General features: G+C 36.0%; 1 protein-coding gene across 1 annotated transcript in view; it reads right to left on the bottom strand.

Moving 5' to 3' along the window:
* The window catches only part of ANKIB1 (ankyrin repeat and IBR domain containing 1), a 105,492-nt gene that overhangs the window by 30,270 nt on the left and 55,962 nt on the right, over window positions 1-19,260 (bottom strand). The window contains exons 4-6 of the mRNA XM_059818688.1: window positions 15,380-15,562; window positions 7,576-7,693; window positions 3,739-3,947 (exon numbers count right to left, since the gene is read on the bottom strand). Coding sequence (XP_059674671.1) covers window positions 3,739-3,947; window positions 7,576-7,693; window positions 15,380-15,562 — 510 coding nt within the window. The remainder of the gene's footprint in view (window positions 1-3,738; window positions 3,948-7,575; window positions 7,694-15,379; window positions 15,563-19,260) is intronic.

Here is a 19,260-nt window from a genome sequence, read left to right as displayed (position 1 = left end):
GACACGGCACCCCTGAAAGAATTGAATCAGACAACGGGACTCATTTCCGAAACAACCTCATTAACACCTGGGCCAAGGAGCATGGCATTGACTGGGTGTATCACATCCCCTACCATGCACCAGCCTCCGGGAAAATTGAACGATACAACGCAATATTAAAAACTACACTGAAAGCAATGGGTGCTGGGACATTTAAGCATTGGGATACACATTTAGCAGAAGCCACTTGGCTAGTTAACACTAGAGGCTCTGGCAGTCGACCTGGCCCTGCCCAATCAAAACCCCTGCGCACTGTGGAAGGAGATAAGATTCCCGTAGTACATATAAGGAACTTGCTGGGAAAAACAGTCTGGGTTATTCCTTCCTCAGGAAAAGGTAAACCTATTCGCGGGGTTGTTTTTGCTCAAGGACCTGGGTGCACTTGGTGGGTAATGCAGAAGAATGGGGAAGTCCAGTGTGTACCTCAAGGTAATTTAATTCTGGGTGAAACTAATCCATGATTTGAGTTATATGTTACAGGAATTACTATAGCAGGAACCACCTGAACCAACTGAGGACAAGCCTTACAAGAAGCAGTGCAAGTGCAGCAGTGACCCGACCTGAGCTAGCTGTGGTGCCCAAGAACTCCATGCAATACAACACCTCTTCTCTCCTGAGTGACCACCATAACAGATGGAGCCCAAAGTTATGGACTACATGAACTCAATGGACATTTATGGACATTTTACAAATATTTCACCGGGGTGGTCCATAGACTAAGGGAAGGATATCTGTGTACTATATCAAAGGATGGGAAGGGCGATGATAGGGAATGAGAACGTTTTGGATGGTGTGAGACCTGAGCATGATGTAAATGGTATGGAATAAGGGGTGGAGAATGTGCTGGTTTTGGCTGGGATGGGGTTAACTTTCTTCATAGCAGCTAGTATGGGGCTGTGTTTTGGATTGTATGGGGCTGTGTTTTGGATTTGGGCTGGAAACAATGTTGATAAAGCAGGAATGTTTTAGTTACTGCTGAGCAGGGCTCACACAGCACCAAGGCCTTTTCTGCTCCTCACCCCACCCCACCAGCGAGTGGGCTGGGGGTGCACGGGAAGTTGGGAGGGAACACAGCCGGGACAGCTGACCCCAACTGACCAAAGGGATATTCCATACCATATGACATCATGCTCAGTATATAAAGCCGGGGGAGGAAGAAGGAAGGTGGGGACATTCGGAGTAATGGCGTTTGTCTTCCCGAGCAACCGCTACGCGTGATAGAGCCCTGCTTCCCTGCAGATAGCTGAACACCTGCCTGCCGACGGGAAGTGGTGAATTAATTCCTTCTTTCGCTTTGCTTCTCCGCGCAGTGTTCTTTTGCTCTACCTATTAAACTCTTTTTATCTCAGCCCACGAGTTTTCTCACTTTTACTCTTCTGGTTCTCTCCCCCACCCCACCTGGGGGGAGTGAGTGAGCGGCTGTGTGGTGCTTAGTTGCCAGCTGGGCTTAAACCACGACATGTTGGAAAATCTCAGCAAAAATTTAAAGAAGTGCTCAGTAGGGGAAAAGATCTAACTGTAACCAGAAAAAATGTTATTTAAGCTATAGCAACAGAAATGGGAAAGATTAGGTATCTCTGTTTCTACACCTCCCTATCCAAACAGCACATTTTGGGGTGCTTTCTATCATGTCCTCCAGCTCAGTAAGTGTTTCACCCTGCAGAGCGCTGGGACCTCGGAGTTAGAGTTCTAGGGATAAAAGGGACCTGAATTTTTCATCAGCTTCACAGGCAGCCAGAAATGGAGTTTGGAGATGACAGAGGCTATAGGAAATGTTTAGCATCTCACACAATCAGGTCCAAATCAAGATGGAGCAATTTGGTTGTGCAACAGCAGCAACTATTTTATGTAATAATCTACATAAATACTATTTATGTAATAATCTACATAAATACTATTTTTTAAAAATACTTTGAGGCTTTCGATCAAAATAAAGAATAAGTTAAGCTACAAATATTCCAACAGAAGATAACACTGCTGGATTTTATACAACTAGGTACTATAGAAAAAGTGACATTCAATATTGAGACCCTTACTCTGAAAACATTTAAAAAAGCGTAGGGATGAAAGTACTCATCACTTGTGGGTAGGCGTGAAAATAAATACTTGTATTCTTCAAGGAGTATAAACAGATTTTTCTTTCCACTGGAACAAAGATTCCATGAAAATTTACTTCAACTTTCAATACACTACGACATACACAGGAAATTTTCAAAAAGTTAGCCTATGTTATGCCACTTTTTAAAAGCGCTTGTGTTACAGCCAAAACCAAACCAGACCAAAGAAGTCGGCCTTTCAAGTGCAAAATTCAGTGAAGGCATTTATTGTTGTTTCAGTCATTTCACCTCATTGTCTTGCCAATATTACATATTTTAGAAGTTGACAATGCATCAAAAATGTTCACTCTTAAATTCATACGAGTTTTCAATTTTGTTTAAAATGTAACTTTAAAATAAGGAATTTAATGAAGCCCTCAGTTCAAAATATCAAGTAGAGAACATTTACTGGAACAGTTTTAATTATAAGATAGGATGTAAATGTAAAATCTGAAAAGGAGCTTTATAGCTTGTGGCTTTATTTTATCTATTCCTTTTAGTTTTCATTTTCCTGCCAAAATGAGAGACTTCAGAAAAATATGTATTATTTCATAAACAACATTTTGAAAATATTATTTTGATAGCTCTTTGTAAGACTTTTAAACAAACAGGAATACTAAATGTATAACTCTGGATTTGGATTTAGATACACTTAGATCTAGAATGGCAATCATTATCCAAACCTGCATTCCTGGCTTATGGACAATCAACGAAAAGCAAAACACACAATGTAAAACTGAAGACATGTAATCTTTCATTACACATTTTAATCAGGAAATATTCCCGGACAATATTTAACTGCTAATGCAAATAAATGTATGATAACATTATTCCTTCTATATAGCTTCTTTTTCAGCATTTTACACTTAAAGAAATAAAAGACTTCTATGCAGGAATGCAAAATCTTAATTTTAATACGAGATCTAGGGATGATCCATTTGCAAGACTGCATATAATATTCTAGAAAAATGCTTAGGTCATGGAGCAAAACTTTTATAATGCTGCAGCTGTGGATTATTAAAAAGAGAACTCTGTCTTCCAAAAGAACCACACTGATTTTAAAGAAAGGCGCTTTCATATTTCAAATTTGCAATAGCCTTGTAAACCGCTTGAAGCAGCCCACACATAGTAAAAGTAATTATAAGCTTACAGTACACTAGTGGGCTGACATTTCAAAATGCAGACAAAGAGAATTTTGTTTTCTAAAGAAAAAATTTTCAAAAGGCAGGGTTCACAGCATTGAGTACATTCAGGGAAATGGATACAATGAAAGTGAACATCTTGATAAGTATGAGATGAGAAGAGAAGCTCAAAAGAGCCAAATGCACTGATGTGATTGTAGCTGGATAAAATGCTACTTTGTGAGTGACAGCCAAGGTGAAAAGAGAGTGCTTTATATCAGCCAGATGCTTGATTGTGTTATTATACAGAATGTTTAAGTTGTCAACTTCTCTGTTCACCACTTTTGGAAAGAGAAACACTTTACACTACAAACGTATTTTCAGAATGAGATGAAAAAGCAGCTCTCCGGTCCATGTAGGTGTGCTATATTTAGATATAAGCTCTTTTGCCCCTCTAGTTTCAGATCTACTTATAAACTTACCACAGCTGTCTCAATGTCTCCTGGTGAGGGGCTGATTTCATCAGGCGAAGTTACAGAAGAGCGAGTAGTGCGTGGAGTTCGTGGAGACGGGAGTGTATCCCATGCGTTGTATCCGCTTGGAGGGGGAGTTGGCATCTGAACCCCTGAACGCTGGCAGCAGTTCTCTGGATTAGACATCCATGCTTCAAGTAACTTCTCCCTGTCCCAGTCTTCAGTAAATATACAGATACAGAAAATTATGCAGCTGACAATGTTTAAAATCTATGTTGTGACTGCACCCTCAAAAGAATATAGAAACACTAAGCTGAAAAATTTAGAAATAAATAAATAGGATAAAGTGTGAGTGGAACTTTACACATTAGATTTTACAGAACCCATTCCAAGATAATACATAATGCAATGTATTTACGTAAATAATTGCTTCGCAAACATCTCCTTTCCCTGTAATAAAAGTCTTAAATAAGATTATTTGTATTATTTATTTACAGCAGTGTAGTACCTAGGAGACTCAATCACAAACCAGAACTGCAGTGACTTGCAAAGACAGATCAAAATATAACAGCCCTTGCACCACAGAATTTTCGGTATTTTCCCTTTCTATGAAAAAAGTAATAGTTCAATATGATTTCACTTTTATCTATTGTGGGTTTCGAAGAAGATGAAGCCAAGTGCTACAAATGAAGGAATAAGACTAAGATAAAACTGGTTTATAAAAAGATTTGTGACTTAATGAGTTACCAGTCTTTATATATGTATGTGAGTGATGCATTTCTGGGGGGAAAAAAAGAGAAAAACCCACCTGATTGCAAAAAGTATTTCATCTATTCTTACTACATTTTTATTCTATAATTAAGTGTTACTGAATGCTGTACTTTTTTTCATAATTAACATACAAAAAAGAACTAGTGAAACAAATTTTATTATGTATGAAGATCTTAAAACCAAATCAAATCTTTCTTAACCATTGCTTAAAATGGTTTATGTCTCTGATTCCTAAGAGTAATACTAAAGATATCTTAAGAATAGTGATTTTTTTACCTATTAAAAATACTTAAAAGTTCTCATTTAAATATACATCTATCCAGTTCCTATATGGATTTGAATCTAAAACCATCAACACCATGCACAGATCAGATGAACTAGAATGTCAGAAGGAAAGAGAAATTTCCCAAATTTTTCCTATCGCTTTAAATAAATATTTTAAAGTTGGGTTTTTTTAATGTTAGGTACTCCCTCTGGCAACTCTATGTTATTAACCAAAAGATCTGTGTTATTTTTATTGAATTTTATATTTTATAAGAAAACAATAAATAGTATTCCTATACTGTATTAATGCTAGAAAATATAGGTATGCGTTCTAAGCACTGAACTTAGTAAAAATATTGCCCCTGTCAAATAATGATTGCTATCACACTAAAATCTGCTCCCTCCTAATATGAAAAAAAGCCTTTGAGCTGGAGATGATTTACTGATCAGGTGCTTACTTATCTAAGCTAAAACATATCATGGGTTAGTTTAATTTCATTTGTTTAAAGACATGGACCCTGAATGTATTTATACTTCAAAAATTATAAATTTCATTAGCATTTTTCAAATTACCCTGAGTTTATAATCTTTCAGAGGGGAGCTGACTGATGCGAAGATACAGATAAAATTTCCGGAAAGTTTTCCTGAGGTCCTTTGTTTCTATCTGAATCTTTAAAATCACCCAGGGTTAAGACATGCTACTAAATGGATTCCAATGTGTTTTCTCTACTAACTTACGAGTTTTAGTAAAATATGAAGTAGTTATATTGGCTGAATTGCCTTTCTTTTACCCTGAAATCAACTGCCATATAATGAACTAGAAAAGAAACAGGAACAATGTTGAAAAAACACTTCTAGAAAAACTGTAAAGTTTTCTATTTTCATGACTGCCATAATAACATTATTTTATCTTGGCTCTAATGCTACATACTTCTGTCTCTCAATTAAAAAAAACCCCACACTCTCAACTCTTACAGTCAGTAAATTGATACAGTTGTACAATAAAGGAAAGCAAAGTTTGTTGGATTAAATGTTACATGTCTGTAAACTATTAAAAGTAGTACATAAGAATGATCTTTCAAAGAATTTAAAACATGCTTTTCATACATTAAGTGTGAATTAAGTTAAGATTTCATAATATTCTTTTATGAATTTCAAGATTAAATGCAAAAACCTTACAATTTGGCATTTGATGTTTCCCAATTGTCTAAGCCTTTGTAAATAGCCCAATTATTCCCTTTACTAGGCTGAACCAATTCTATGTCTTAATTTCAAATAAAATAAATTCTGTTTGAAAATTCGCAGTATGTGACTACAGCTACAGGCAAAATAGTTGACTTTCTCATGACTTGCAAATTGTCTGTGCTTCTTTCTCTGCACTGGCCAATTGCATTAAGTTACTGCTACATCACTAAGGCAACATCAGTAGAATGACCTTTCCAACACAGCCTGATTTCTTCTCAACTTTCAATTCCTGCTTGCTAGATGCTGGCAGACATTTCTCCACAGTTTACATCAACCTCACTGCTTTTGAACCTACTATGGACTGTGTTGTGAGTCTGAACAGTATTGCCATCATTTTCTTCTTCAAAATATCTGCACAGGTTACAGAATCTGCCTACCCACTTAGTCAAATATTTAGTAATATTTAGCCTTAATGAGAGTACTCTGAGAATCCAAAATAGCATTCAAATATTCCACATACTATAAATGCATTATAAGAATTAAACAAATAATCAATGTTTAAAAAAATATATGCAAAGACTGTGCCTTAACTATCATCAGACTGGCAGAAGTTCATACTTAATTCAGTGTTAAAAGGAACACAAATACCAACTACCGAAAATAATGTAAAAGAGATGAGTTTCAGGTACCATACCTCCTCATGAAAGTCTGCCAAATGTTGAGGGTTTAAAATAATGTTTTCCTATTTCACTTTTCCCTTTCCCTTTTATTTTCACGAGGAGCCCACAAAAATAATAGGGTATGAACGCTTAATCCAGCAATACAGTGATGAGCATGCAAACCATTAACTGCCTGAGTAGTTCCTTTGGCATAAAGTAACAATGCAGATGCTTCAGTAAGCACAAGTTTTGAATCACTGAATCAAAGCCTAAAGCTTCCACTGAGTTTCAGAGATACTTTTGTCTGGAGTGAACACACTGAATTCAGTATATCCCCATTCTGACAACCCCAGTTTAAATTACACGACAAGAGCACAGTCTGATTTCAGTGAAATTAAACTAGTTACAGATACACACATGGCAAAGTATACCCCGTATTAAAAGAGTAACTATAAAAATCCTTCAAAGGACATACACTTGTATGCTTTAAGCCCCAAGGCAATTTCCAACTGTTTATTACAACGGTCAGACTGCTTTTATTGCAACAAAAAATAAATAGATAAATAAATTTTGATCCAGTTTTATACACAAATATATAGTGTCAGAAAAGCAATCATCTGACAAAAATAGCTACAATGAATTTGACATTTTTGACATATAAAACCATGGAAGTTCTAACTTCTGTGTCTCTCACTAAAACAGGAAAGCTCTGTTTCTCCACACTGCTTAAGTTAAAATGACTTCCATTGTAATTCCTAGTTTGAATCACTTTCCATCAGCTTCCCTGTCTGCCTCAATGCTTTTTGACATACTGCAGCTGTACTTCTTTCTGAAGTACTGTGCGAATTGTTTCCTGATATTTGATTAACCATTACTTCTCTTTTACTTGGAGATAAAAAGTAAACATACAGCTGCAATTTTGGTGTTGCTGAAAACAGTTTCTTTAGTCTTTAAGGTTTTGGATTACCATGTGCCCGAAGTAGAGCTTCTGCAGTAAACAGTGGGGCTTGCAGCATGTCAGCAGATTCCACGATCAGCATATCCTTAAGCCTTCGCAGGTCCTGAAGTCTTAGCCCCTCATATGGCTTTGAGAAGAAGAAAGACAATTTATGTCTAGCAGTATTTTCCAGTTAATCTCTAATTCCACATTAAAATTAAAACATTCAAAGCACTTTTACTGATCATCATCTCAATTGTGAGGTAATATGTGACAAAATTTATTCATTGTGCAGACCAATGGTCATGCAAAGCTATATGGAAACACTGTCATTTTACAATATTTATAGTATGATCTTTGTACATTTCAAAATCTAAAAGTCATATCTCTAGAGTTCTCCATTACAGTTGGAGGCCATGTTCAAATGATGAACTAGCCTAACACTGACTATTTCTCTCTCTCAAAAAACCCCCTAGATTTTCACAGAATCCAGCTGAATTTTGAAGTGATTAAACCTCAAATATTGTGGTATGGGTATGAGAATGCATGGCTCTATCTGAACTAAGGATTTCAGGGGAGAGTTAGAGAAAGGACAGGTTAACATACGTTGCATATAGATCCTCTAACACCAACTTTATACATTAATTGAGACCCATTAACTTTGAATTTATCTGGAGGAGGATACCTTGAGACATTAGATAGTAAGAAGGGATATGTTTGTGAACAGAATCAGGTGCAGATCTTCTGAAGCAATATGAACCCTCACAGAAATGGAGAAGTCAGTCATGAATAGGATAGATGAGACATGCAGTTAGAGGTTCACAGAAACATGGAATGGTTGAGGTTGGAATGGACCTGTGGATCACTTGGTCCAACCCTCATGCTCAAGCAGCGTCACCTACAGCCAGCTGCCCAGGACTGTGTCCAGATGGCTTTTGAATATCATCAAGGTTCGGTATTTATTGTACATGAAGATGTCAAAACTCTCTTTGAGAAACAGTGGCCAACTCTTATAGCCCTACACAGTTAGAACAGAACATCCAGCTGCCTTCCTGGTCTGGAGTTCCATTCCCTTATTATAGTGTTGAAAAAGGTCAAATTAGAAAAACAAAAAGGCAATAATTTTAGGATTCTGAATTAGCTCCAACCAAGATACTGGAGATGCATACACATGTTTTGCAGACTCCTTTTTACTAAGAAAGGAAGAACATGACAGCAAATAATACGTTTGTTAGTGTTGCACAGGGAAAATGCCCAAAAGGTACAAAGAGAAAAACAAGTGGGAGGATATGTACAGAGAACAGATACAGAAAGGGTATGTAAAAAAAATTCTTATATGCACTGGTTTTATTTATATAAAGGATAGTTACAAAAGATTTAAAGCACCCTTGGCAGTGCTAGGTTAAAGGTTGGATTTGATGATCTTAAAGGTCTTTTCCAACCTAAATGATTCTATGTTTCTATGATTTGATGTAAAACTGGTACATGCTCAGGACTAATTAGGAACCTGGGCACCAAACGGCAATTGTCTTCACCAATTTGGAGAAGAAAGGACACAGAGCAGTAGCAATAACAGATAACCACAGTTAAGACCACACATCCTTATTATTTACTATCTATATTTTGATTTTATGTAGAGCATAGTCCAGGACCCTCCAGTGCTACATAATATGCGTACACATGCATATATACATTAGACACAAAGCGAAAGACTGGTTCTGTCCTCAGAAGTTTACTATCTAAGTAAAAGTCCGCTGTACACATAACCCTTTGAGGATAACAAGCAGAAGGTATAAGAGATGGAGAGAAATGGATACCCTGGACTTCCAAATAATTTTCTTCTTCTGAGACACCTACTCTAAAATCATAAAATGCTTCCTACATTCTAGATATCATAATAAACTCTATAAAACGCATCTAAAACATAACTAACTCCCATAAGGACCTTTTCTGTGAGCTAGTCAGTAATATAAACAGGAACTTCTCAATATTAGAAACTTTGTGATAGGCAAGAGTAATGGTGCCATGACTCTGCACTGGGTCTTTGTCCTTAAGGCAGAACAGAAATGGACTGTGAGTGTCCTGACCTTGCCCAACTTCAGGGAGTTTCTGTACGTCCTTCCATTGCTGATCATGCATGACTCAGTAAAGGACAATCTGAATGTTAATGGCTTGCACTGAAATAAATCCGGGCCACTTGATTCATAGCATGCTGGAATTTGACTGACCTACTTAATTTCTTACAAAAGAGATCATTTATAAAAACATGTCAGAGAGACAGGGATACAAACAGCTGGCTGTCTGAATGATTATAATTGCATGAATATACTGCAAAAAAATGGAAGCAAAGAGTAAAACGTCTTGACTGAATCTGAACTGCATTTTGAATTGCAATTGTAAAACAAGTAGCTTTGTCAGCACAACAGTATTCACTTCTTAAAGACCACATATATTATAAAAAGAAATGTCTTTTCTGTTAAACCTGCAACACACATGCATATTTTAGGACCTGGTATTTTATCCTGAACTGCAGATATGCTCAAGATTATATTTTACTGATTGGTTCTAGGTCAAACACTGGCAACTCTGTCTGAGTAACAGACTATTGTATTATCTCAGCTGGAGCATTCCATACAACCTAGCAGGGATTTTTGGATCCTGCAGTTTTTAAGAATCCTAATTTTATCTTCTTCAGTAATGAGGGAAATATTTCTTAAGAATGTGTTTGAAACTTTAGACATTTGTTTCATAAAATAATTTATGAGCCCACAGAAAAAGCTGAAAGAAAGAAAATCTTAGGCTGGTACTATGAAGCAGCTTAATCCCGAAGTTCCAGAGTGAAGGCTTTATACAATGAGAACCCTTAAAAATGTTCATGTGTACAAGACACAGTCTTGTAGAGACTTGCAAAGACACAGTCTTTAGTGATACGGATGTATATCCTTTATGTAATATCATAGAGGCTTGTTTTTAACTACTTCAAACATTGATGACTTATCTCTGCACTGCCACATACTGTAAAGGATTTTGATTACAGCTCATGATGCTCAGAGACCTCCTTTAACACTCATTTATGGAGGAGCTCTTTATTGATATTTGCTGTGAAAAAGGTGTTGTTCAATATTAGCATCATTTAAATATATAATAATTTTTGAATATACTATTTGAGTTACTACTTTAATCCATTGGTGAGCTTTTCACTACAGATTTCAATCCTTTTGTATTCTCAAGAGCCCTTCTTTTTAACTGTTTTCTTCTCAATTTTTTACCACTAATATTTAGATATCATAAATTATATAATTGTTTTTCTCCTGAAAGTAATTTTAATATGTAAACTGATTATTTTAACAGTTCATTTCAAACTGTTATTATTTTCTTAACTTTTAAAGTACCATTAAAATAGACAAGGGCAAAGTAAATCTTTGCTAGAGTGATGACTGTATAATTAAATGGTGTCTAATATACTTTATATAAATATCCTCCTTTAAGGGTGGATGGAGTTCTATAGTTAATGGAGTCATATATTTTAAAAAATTATCTATACTCCATTTAACTCATTCAAGTGTAAGTATATGCACTGTATATATATAAATGTATATTTATCTGAACTACCTGTTGTCCCCTTCTCTCCTTTCACTTAATAAATCATTCTCTATCTCTAGAGATAGAGTACATTTTAATAATTTGAGATAACTCTTCTTATTTATGATATTTGCATTGTATATATATTTATACAACATCAATTCTGGAACCAAAGAAAACCATTCCACTTACTATACACGCAATAAATCTGCGATACACTCACTAGCAGTGTATTTCTACAATATTCAGTGTCACATATGTAAAATGAACTAAGAAATTATACACTTTGCTATTGCACAACGTATTTCCCTGAGTCTAACTGAGAGCCAAAACTGTCCTGTATGATCTGCTCTAAAGTACTGCTCACTCCCAGGTGTTTCTTATGCAAGTTTAAAACATTGCATGATGTGATTGAAATGAAGGTGCCTGTTATCTTCCAGGGATACATCACCAAGACAAATATGCTCCCATGCTAAAATAATCAGTAAATTAAAAGACTGTGCAAATAAACCAACCAAAATCCGTAAAAGTTGTTTAAACAATAATCAGTTACAGTCATATTATTTAGTGTAACTTCAATTAGATTTAAAAGATTATAAAATATAAACTTAGATTTTATGTAATAGAGGGGTTTTTTGGAGATTGTTCATCAACAAAATAAGAGAAAAGAATCAAGACAAAGAAGGTCATCTGAAATACTCTCCTGGCTTGTTTTCTAATACCCTTTCCACTGCCCACACATCATGGATGGATCTTTTTCTGCTAACAGCTAACTACAGTGTCAAGAGAATCACACTTTATACTCCACTCTTAAAATATTTAGCATTTCCATTTTATATAGGGAAATACAGATTATGTGTGTGTTGGTACATTGTTTTCCTTCCAAACTGCATTTTGTGGAAACACACTTAACAATCATGTTTGTGTTTCAAAATGATTAGGGCCTGTTTGCTACCCATCTTTAACTGCAGTCTCTAATCTGCTCACTAGAAATGTTTGAGGTGTACTAAGGAAAAAGTAAAGTAGAAATGTTGCTTTAAAAAAATGCTTCAGGGAACGCCGTAGTAAAATGAGATTTTAAAAGGTTGGGTAACTGTATGATGGAAATGGATTCTATTCAGAAACCCTGGTGGAAGGAGTAAACTGAACTGCTGGAAGATGGACAGGTCTTTGCTGTCACGTTCCCAAACTTGAAATGTGGGTCTACTCAGTGATCTGTATTTCTTAACGGCTTGAGAGCCTCTGTAATCAAAGAAAGGTATGTGCATGTTCTTTTTTCCACTCTTACAAGTGTTTCAATTCTAAACATGAGCACTCACATAATTCCTTGGTAGCATTTCAACGTGAAGAACAACACAAACTGGTTCTCAGGATCAGAAACAAAGCTTTGTTATTACTGTGAATATGCACACTTAATTCAATGACACTGCACAGAGCACTACAAAAATCTTTTGCTCTGTATGAAAAAGAGGATTATTTTCTGCTCTAAACGTGGCAGGTCTGGAAGGGGAGGTATTGGGTGCTATCATTCCAGATACTACTGTGCATATCATAAACACCGGAGTTAAGCCCATTTGGCTGTTTTGCCTGGGAAGAAATCCTATTCACAGTTTTTAAAGGTTTTATCTTTTCCTCTAACCTTCATTCAAGAGATGAAATGTCTTTGAAAATGCATTTCTTGGTGTTCCAAAGTTTTTTAATTCTTTATGAATTATCTTTTTGTGTTTTGGAGGATGTTAAACGGCATCGCTGAACAACTACAATGTAAATACTATGTTAAACAAGCATTTTGCACACTCACTTCCCTCAGTGTTTAATATTTTTTAAGAATGAAATTGAGAGAAAAAAGTAGAGGACCATCTTTGAGGGGCATTTTTGCTGAAGAATATGTGTTCTGGGGAAGGTTTTTGGATCACTTCTCATGCCTCATTAAGATAACAGCTGGAGGCATCACCGTAGCCAGTGGCAAGTGCAGCTTTCACTGCCCATCCCAGACTTTTGTCCACAGACCCCGAGAATGAGAACATGTAGTCATTTGGATTGCAGTCCAGTGCTAATCTTTCTACGGCTGTTTTTTTTTTTCAACTGCTTTTGGCTACTCTGAAGGATAAGATTGAAAAAAGAACTTCCCCTGGCTGCATGCTGTGGCATCTCTCTTGTGCTAGCACTTGTGCTGTTACAGTCACACAAGAAGTTAGAGAACTTATCCCACTGAAAAATCACAAAGGAAGGGAAAAAAAACCAAAGAAGGGAGCACATGTAGGCAGAATTGCTCTATGTGAAGCCTCAAGACCACCAAACGGTGTACCAAATTCCAGGCTGAATTTTTTGGCTTGTGTATCTTTAAAACATGTGGGAAAGCTGCCCTGGTATGTCAGATGGATCTAGGTCTGCAGGCCTGCCTACATTTCAGTTCTCACGCTCAACAGCTTTGCTAAAACCAAGTCAAATGAGGACCAGAATTGTATCTTCTAACAGTCTCAGTGAAGTGACCCCAAGTTAGCATAATTACCTTTTACTCAAGTCCCTTGTAACTATCAAGTCTTTAAGCTGATTTTGCTCTAAGCACCTACCTTAAACAGTCATGAGATTATTTTCTCTTGCCGAAAAGCCTGTTCAAGTGGTTCTTGATTTGCCCCACCCATATTCTCTTAGCTGTGCTGGTGCATATGCCAGCAAACCCATGGTATAAATATAATGACAAAAAATACTCAGATTAAATAAAACAATTACATATTAACACTTTGAAAAAGTTTTTCTTCTTCTAAGCCAAATCATTGCTATGATCCAATCGACAGCATAACCATCCAAATAGTTCTACTTGTACAACCAAAGGAGTGGTAAACTGCAATCATGGCAGGAAACTGCTGCAGTCTTTTAAAGTGGTCTTGCCAACAGAGAAAACACAATTTCAAACTATACTCCTACAACAATTTGGGTGTCTCTATACGGGAATATTCAGAGAAACTAAAATGAGTTAATTACATTTGTTATTTCAATGTACAATTCAAGTATATTAAACCTCATCTCAAAATCTCTCATCTAGGAATAAACAATCTAATTAAGCTTGCTTATATTTGAATTTATTCAAGAAGATTAGTCAGAAAATGAATTGAACAGTACAAAGACTTTCTTACTTTAAAATAAAAGTTATTATGCATGGCATTTTTCAAATAAAAGTGACCATGTGTGGCATTTTTCAGGGAAACAGTTGATGTGATCTAAGCCTACTCATAGCTAAATCTGAATTAATTTTCTTTTAAGTGTCATTAGGTCATAAGTGGGCTAAGCTAGTGAAAGGCAAGGAGATGCTACTTTTGAAAGTGGTATTAGTTGATGGTTGGACTTGATCTTACAGGTCTTTTCCAACCTTAGTGATTCTGTGATTCTGTGAAGGGAGGAGCCATACAGAAATCTACTGTCCTTTAATTTACCCAGAATTACTTAATAATATTTCACAGAATCATATAATTAATCTATGTATTCTTATTTAGAATTTTAGTTAATTAAAATCTGATAATGGATGGGGGAGGGAACATTTTTCTCAGAATCTTTTTGGTCAAATTGTCCTTGTCAAATGACAGTCTTCTGTAAGGCATACCAGAATTCAAGCAAACTTGTGTCAGTGAATTGTCTCTCTCTGTCAAAAATTGACTTCAAAACAGCAACACCTGTTATTACCTGGTTTTCATACAAGTTCTGGTATGCAGCAGATCCAGCCATCATGTTATAAAACAAGAAAGTAAATGCACTGTTTTGAAATCCTGCACCACTCAGATGCTTTTTGGTGACATTCAACTCAGTCGCAGTCTAGGAAGATCCACCAGAACATTTTCCTTATTTTATCCCACATATTTTCTCCTTTTCAGAATTTCTCTTGCCCTTGTTTTTAGAGAGAAAGGCATCTTAAGAAATAAAAATATGTAAAAAATGTTTGGTTTAGAGCAACTGTTTCCCAGCTTACTGACCTCACTGTATTTCCTCCAGCCTCGCAGCCTGCAACACTAACACTTACAAGATAGTCCACATAATTAAGTATATGAATAAAACTTCTCTTTAGATTTGACAATATATTTGTTATGTTCTCTGAGCTTAACTTGAAAGCTATAAAGAGCTGTGTTAAGATCAAATGCTTTACAAATATACAGTACAAAGTCCAATACCTACTGAAATACTTTGCAGAATTTTGTCACAGTGTAACTGCTACAAATATAAATGTGTAAAATACCCCAAATTTAAAGTATCCTCTGACCTCTTTTTTGTCTAAAGCAGCATATTCAGCTTCAATGCTTTCAGCTTCAGGATCACGTGAAAATACCATTCGAGATTCCAGGTTAAGAGCCAGCTCTTTGTGTTGTTGTTTCTCTGCACAGTCACATGGGGTATCTTTATTTTCATTTTCTGCAAACAAATCTCCACCATGTTTTACCAGAAGCTGAAAAGTAAAATGGCAAAGTAAACAGTTTTTAATTACCAACTCCAATGATACCCTGAAGAAAAGACATGTCAGTTAAGAAGAGAACAAAAAAAATATGAACAAGGAAAACAGAAAGAAGAGACAAATATAATAGCAATGGTCTTTGGGAAACAACGATTCTCTGTTGTTATTATTAAATAAATTACTGCTTGATTTCATACATAATTATACCTATAGCCACCATAATTCCATGGAACCACAGAATCTCAGAAATATGTTACAAGGCAATGCTGTACCATATGTCTCTGTTAGGTTTTAAACACTAAAATTCTGCTCTACTGATATGGTTAGTGCTCTGTAGAAAATGAGGGGCCTGAGGTCATCAAGCATGTGGCCAAGATGGAGCTAGATACACCTTTAAATGTTCTTTATATATGGGTGTAACTCCATCATTCTTCCTAGCACTGGTACACTGGTGGTGACAGAAAACGGGAGAATCCTTGGGTAGGAGGGAAGATGGGGTACGAATTCACAGACAGCACATAATACTACTGGTAGCTCTACCTTATTTTTGAAGACATGAGAGCAGTGAAATGAATTAATTCTAATTCTAATAATTCTAATATGATCTAGTGCTGTGCCATTTCACCAAACTTGTCTCTTGCCAATAACCACCCAGAAATGCAGTCTCTAGCTAATAAACACTGATCGTGCTGCTCTCATTACCTTGCCAGCCTTGCCTCCTGCTATAAACTGAGCTGATATAAGCAAGGACAACAAATGCCACAGATTTTAAAGGCCAACAGTGGACCATTTTGCTGATTTATTATGACATCTTTATAACATGTGCTAAACTTCTAATGATGGAGCACCCAGGACAATCATTCACTATTAAAATGATTCATCTTATTTCTAAATAAAACTAAAATCTATAAACATTATCTTGCCTTCAGAACAAGATGGCTGTAACAACACTATCCTGTATTTTTAGCTAGAATATTTCAAAACTCAGCTTCCAATTTTTATACTTCTAGAAAAAAAAAATTCCCCAAAATGATCTGTTCTCCACATAAACCTTTTAGATCGTGATCAGTCAATTCTTACTTTTCAGAAGATTGTATTTCCTTCACCTGTCACTGTAAAATACAGAATGTATTTTACAAACCTAGAATCATTCTTGCAGATTCTTTGGAAACTTTTCCCACATCCTCCAAAATAAAAAGAAATGCAAATCCAAAAATACCACAAACCAGTGCAATAACAAGATTTAGTTGAGAAGATATTAATGTCATTAAGTATGACACCGTGTTTTATCTTCATAGCAGAGTATCAGGCAGAAATAAATATAATACTAGGACAATTTTCAAGATACCCACCCTACAGTTACCTTGTTCTACCTAAGCTTCTTAACGTTGCCAAAACTTTATTAACTTGAGTTTCACATTCTGTCTGTACATTTTAAACTCTAACAGAAATTTAACTGAGGCAACTAAGACACCTTCTGAGGAAGAAAAATAGTAAATAAACTTGAAAGAACAATCCATACTGTTCTTTAGGCTCAAAATCTAATCCGCAACATGAGGAATATGCAAATCAACAAGTTTTTAATAATGATGCCATATTTCTCTGGAAGCACTGTTAAAAAGGTTTGTGTCTCTTAAGTAATTAAAGGGAGATTAATAATTTAAATAATCACATTAATAATTTGAACAATCACAAAAACACCATTTAATATGCCAAATATGCTGTGATAGAGTGGAATATACCTGCATAAAATCAAATCTATTCAGCATGAAAGTTAAGTCTTTTTTCTATTCAGTATTTTGAGGTAAGCACGTTAACTTTGCCCAAACTATCTTAGCAACTGAGTCCACACAGCTGCTCTGCTCAGAAGAGAAATTTAACACATGTGAATGGAGTAGTACCAAGACTGCATATTTGACTATCAAGTCTGAACAAATCAACTAGTAGGTGGTTCACCCACAAGGGACTATGTTCATTTTTTCCTTTCCTTATGTGGGTGTGGTGGGGATAGGAGAAGATACAAGGCTGGGGCTTTCCTGAAAAGTTACGGAAAAAGGAGACAATTAAAGAGGAATGCTGCTCTTCAAGCATTCTCGTTCTCATACTGAAGTGAGAGTAACCACCACAAAACTGGGCAAAAGGTGCTCCTGGGGTTCTAAGTAACCTTCAGTTTACTGGAGAACCGGAAGACGACTTGAGGATTAGGCAATTCAGTTTTTTATCTCTCTTTGTTTTGTTAAGAATTTTAATCCTCAAATATTTCCAGGAACAAAGAGATCATTGCTAAACTCCTCCACCAAGCTCTGTTTCGGGCTTTTCCTAATGTAGTGTTCCTGTTCATAATCCTGTTCCTGTTGAAGGAGTTAGAAGGACTACAGACTATATGGAGGACTTAAGATATCTCAGATACTAATCTTAGGATCCAAGGTCTACCCTCTCTACCCTATGGTAGGGCACATAAAGTTTGAACTTGGGGCTGTACTCTATGTTTCTAATGTAGAAACCATGACTAGTTAGCCTATGTAACTGTGTCCAAACTCTGACAAATAGCAATCCATGTGGATCAGACTATAAATTCTTCTTCAAAGACAAACTGAAAGCAAACTAGAGTCAGAAATGGTTTAGTCAATTGAACAGGATGTATTATCATGATAACATAACACAGTTTATATAATTAAATGGGGAACTAGCAGTTTAGTAGCTGGATTCATCTAATGAATGATAACACAGACAGTGAGAAATAGAATGATAATTTGTGAAGAAACACAAGCCATGAACTTCCATGATGAGTTTAAAACCAATTGATTTTACAGCCTGCAGTTAAAAGCTGCAGCCCAGCTCCAGAACTACAATTTTCTCTGCAGCAACTGTGATCTTTTCCGACATTATAGTCTGCCTGGATCTCACTGTGTGAGTCCACTTGCTTCATGCTCTTGAAATTGAAAACTTTGAACAACTGTGTCTACCTCTAATACCAGTTTAGCCCCATTTAGGGGCATGAAGGCAGAATGACTGAGGCAGAAGACTCCTTGCTCAAACCCCTTGTAAATCTGAAGTCTAAGTTACCTGGGGATCTCAAGTGTAGAGAGAGAGAGAGAAGACAAAGAAATAAGAATTTCTGTGGATAATGTAATTGTTCTTTTTTTTTTCAGTATATATTGATAGGGATCCAACTGTAAGCACTTTACAAATCAGTGTAACAGAAATAACATTTCGCAAATGTGAGTAAGCAAGCTTGCAAATACGAGAAATCGAAATACGTTGGAAACTGGTTACTAAACTTTTCTTCTGTTTACCATTTCTCTACCAGAAGCAACCATTCTCATGTCAAATCATTTTATGTGAGTGGTTTTCACCAACTTGGCTCAAAGGGATCATTAAATGCTAAATCCTGATACCTCCCATTTTCTGATATGACATGTGCATTTTGTCCTGTAATGTACAATAACGTTTAAAAGCAAATGGATCTTCTTGGGGAAGGCTAGATAGAACAACTGTGACTGAAAATCCCTGTGGCCAGAATTTATCAGGCAGCTGGATCAAACAAGTGGCATTAAAAAAGAGAGCAAGAGAAAAGTACACAGTCCTTTGCAATTAATATTTTTGTTTATCAAATCTAAAAAGAATTAAAAGTTGACGATCAAGATAAAAGTAGTATTAACATAGACCTAGGAGACAGCCTGGTATTTGTT

Source organism: Gavia stellata, chromosome 6 (assembly GCF_030936135.1).
Source record: "Gavia stellata isolate bGavSte3 chromosome 6, bGavSte3.hap2, whole genome shotgun sequence".
Classification (NCBI taxonomy): Eukaryota; Metazoa; Chordata; class Aves; order Gaviiformes; family Gaviidae; genus Gavia; species Gavia stellata.
The sequence above is the reverse complement of the archived record's forward strand: the minus strand, read 5'-3'. Positions and strand labels throughout refer to the sequence as shown.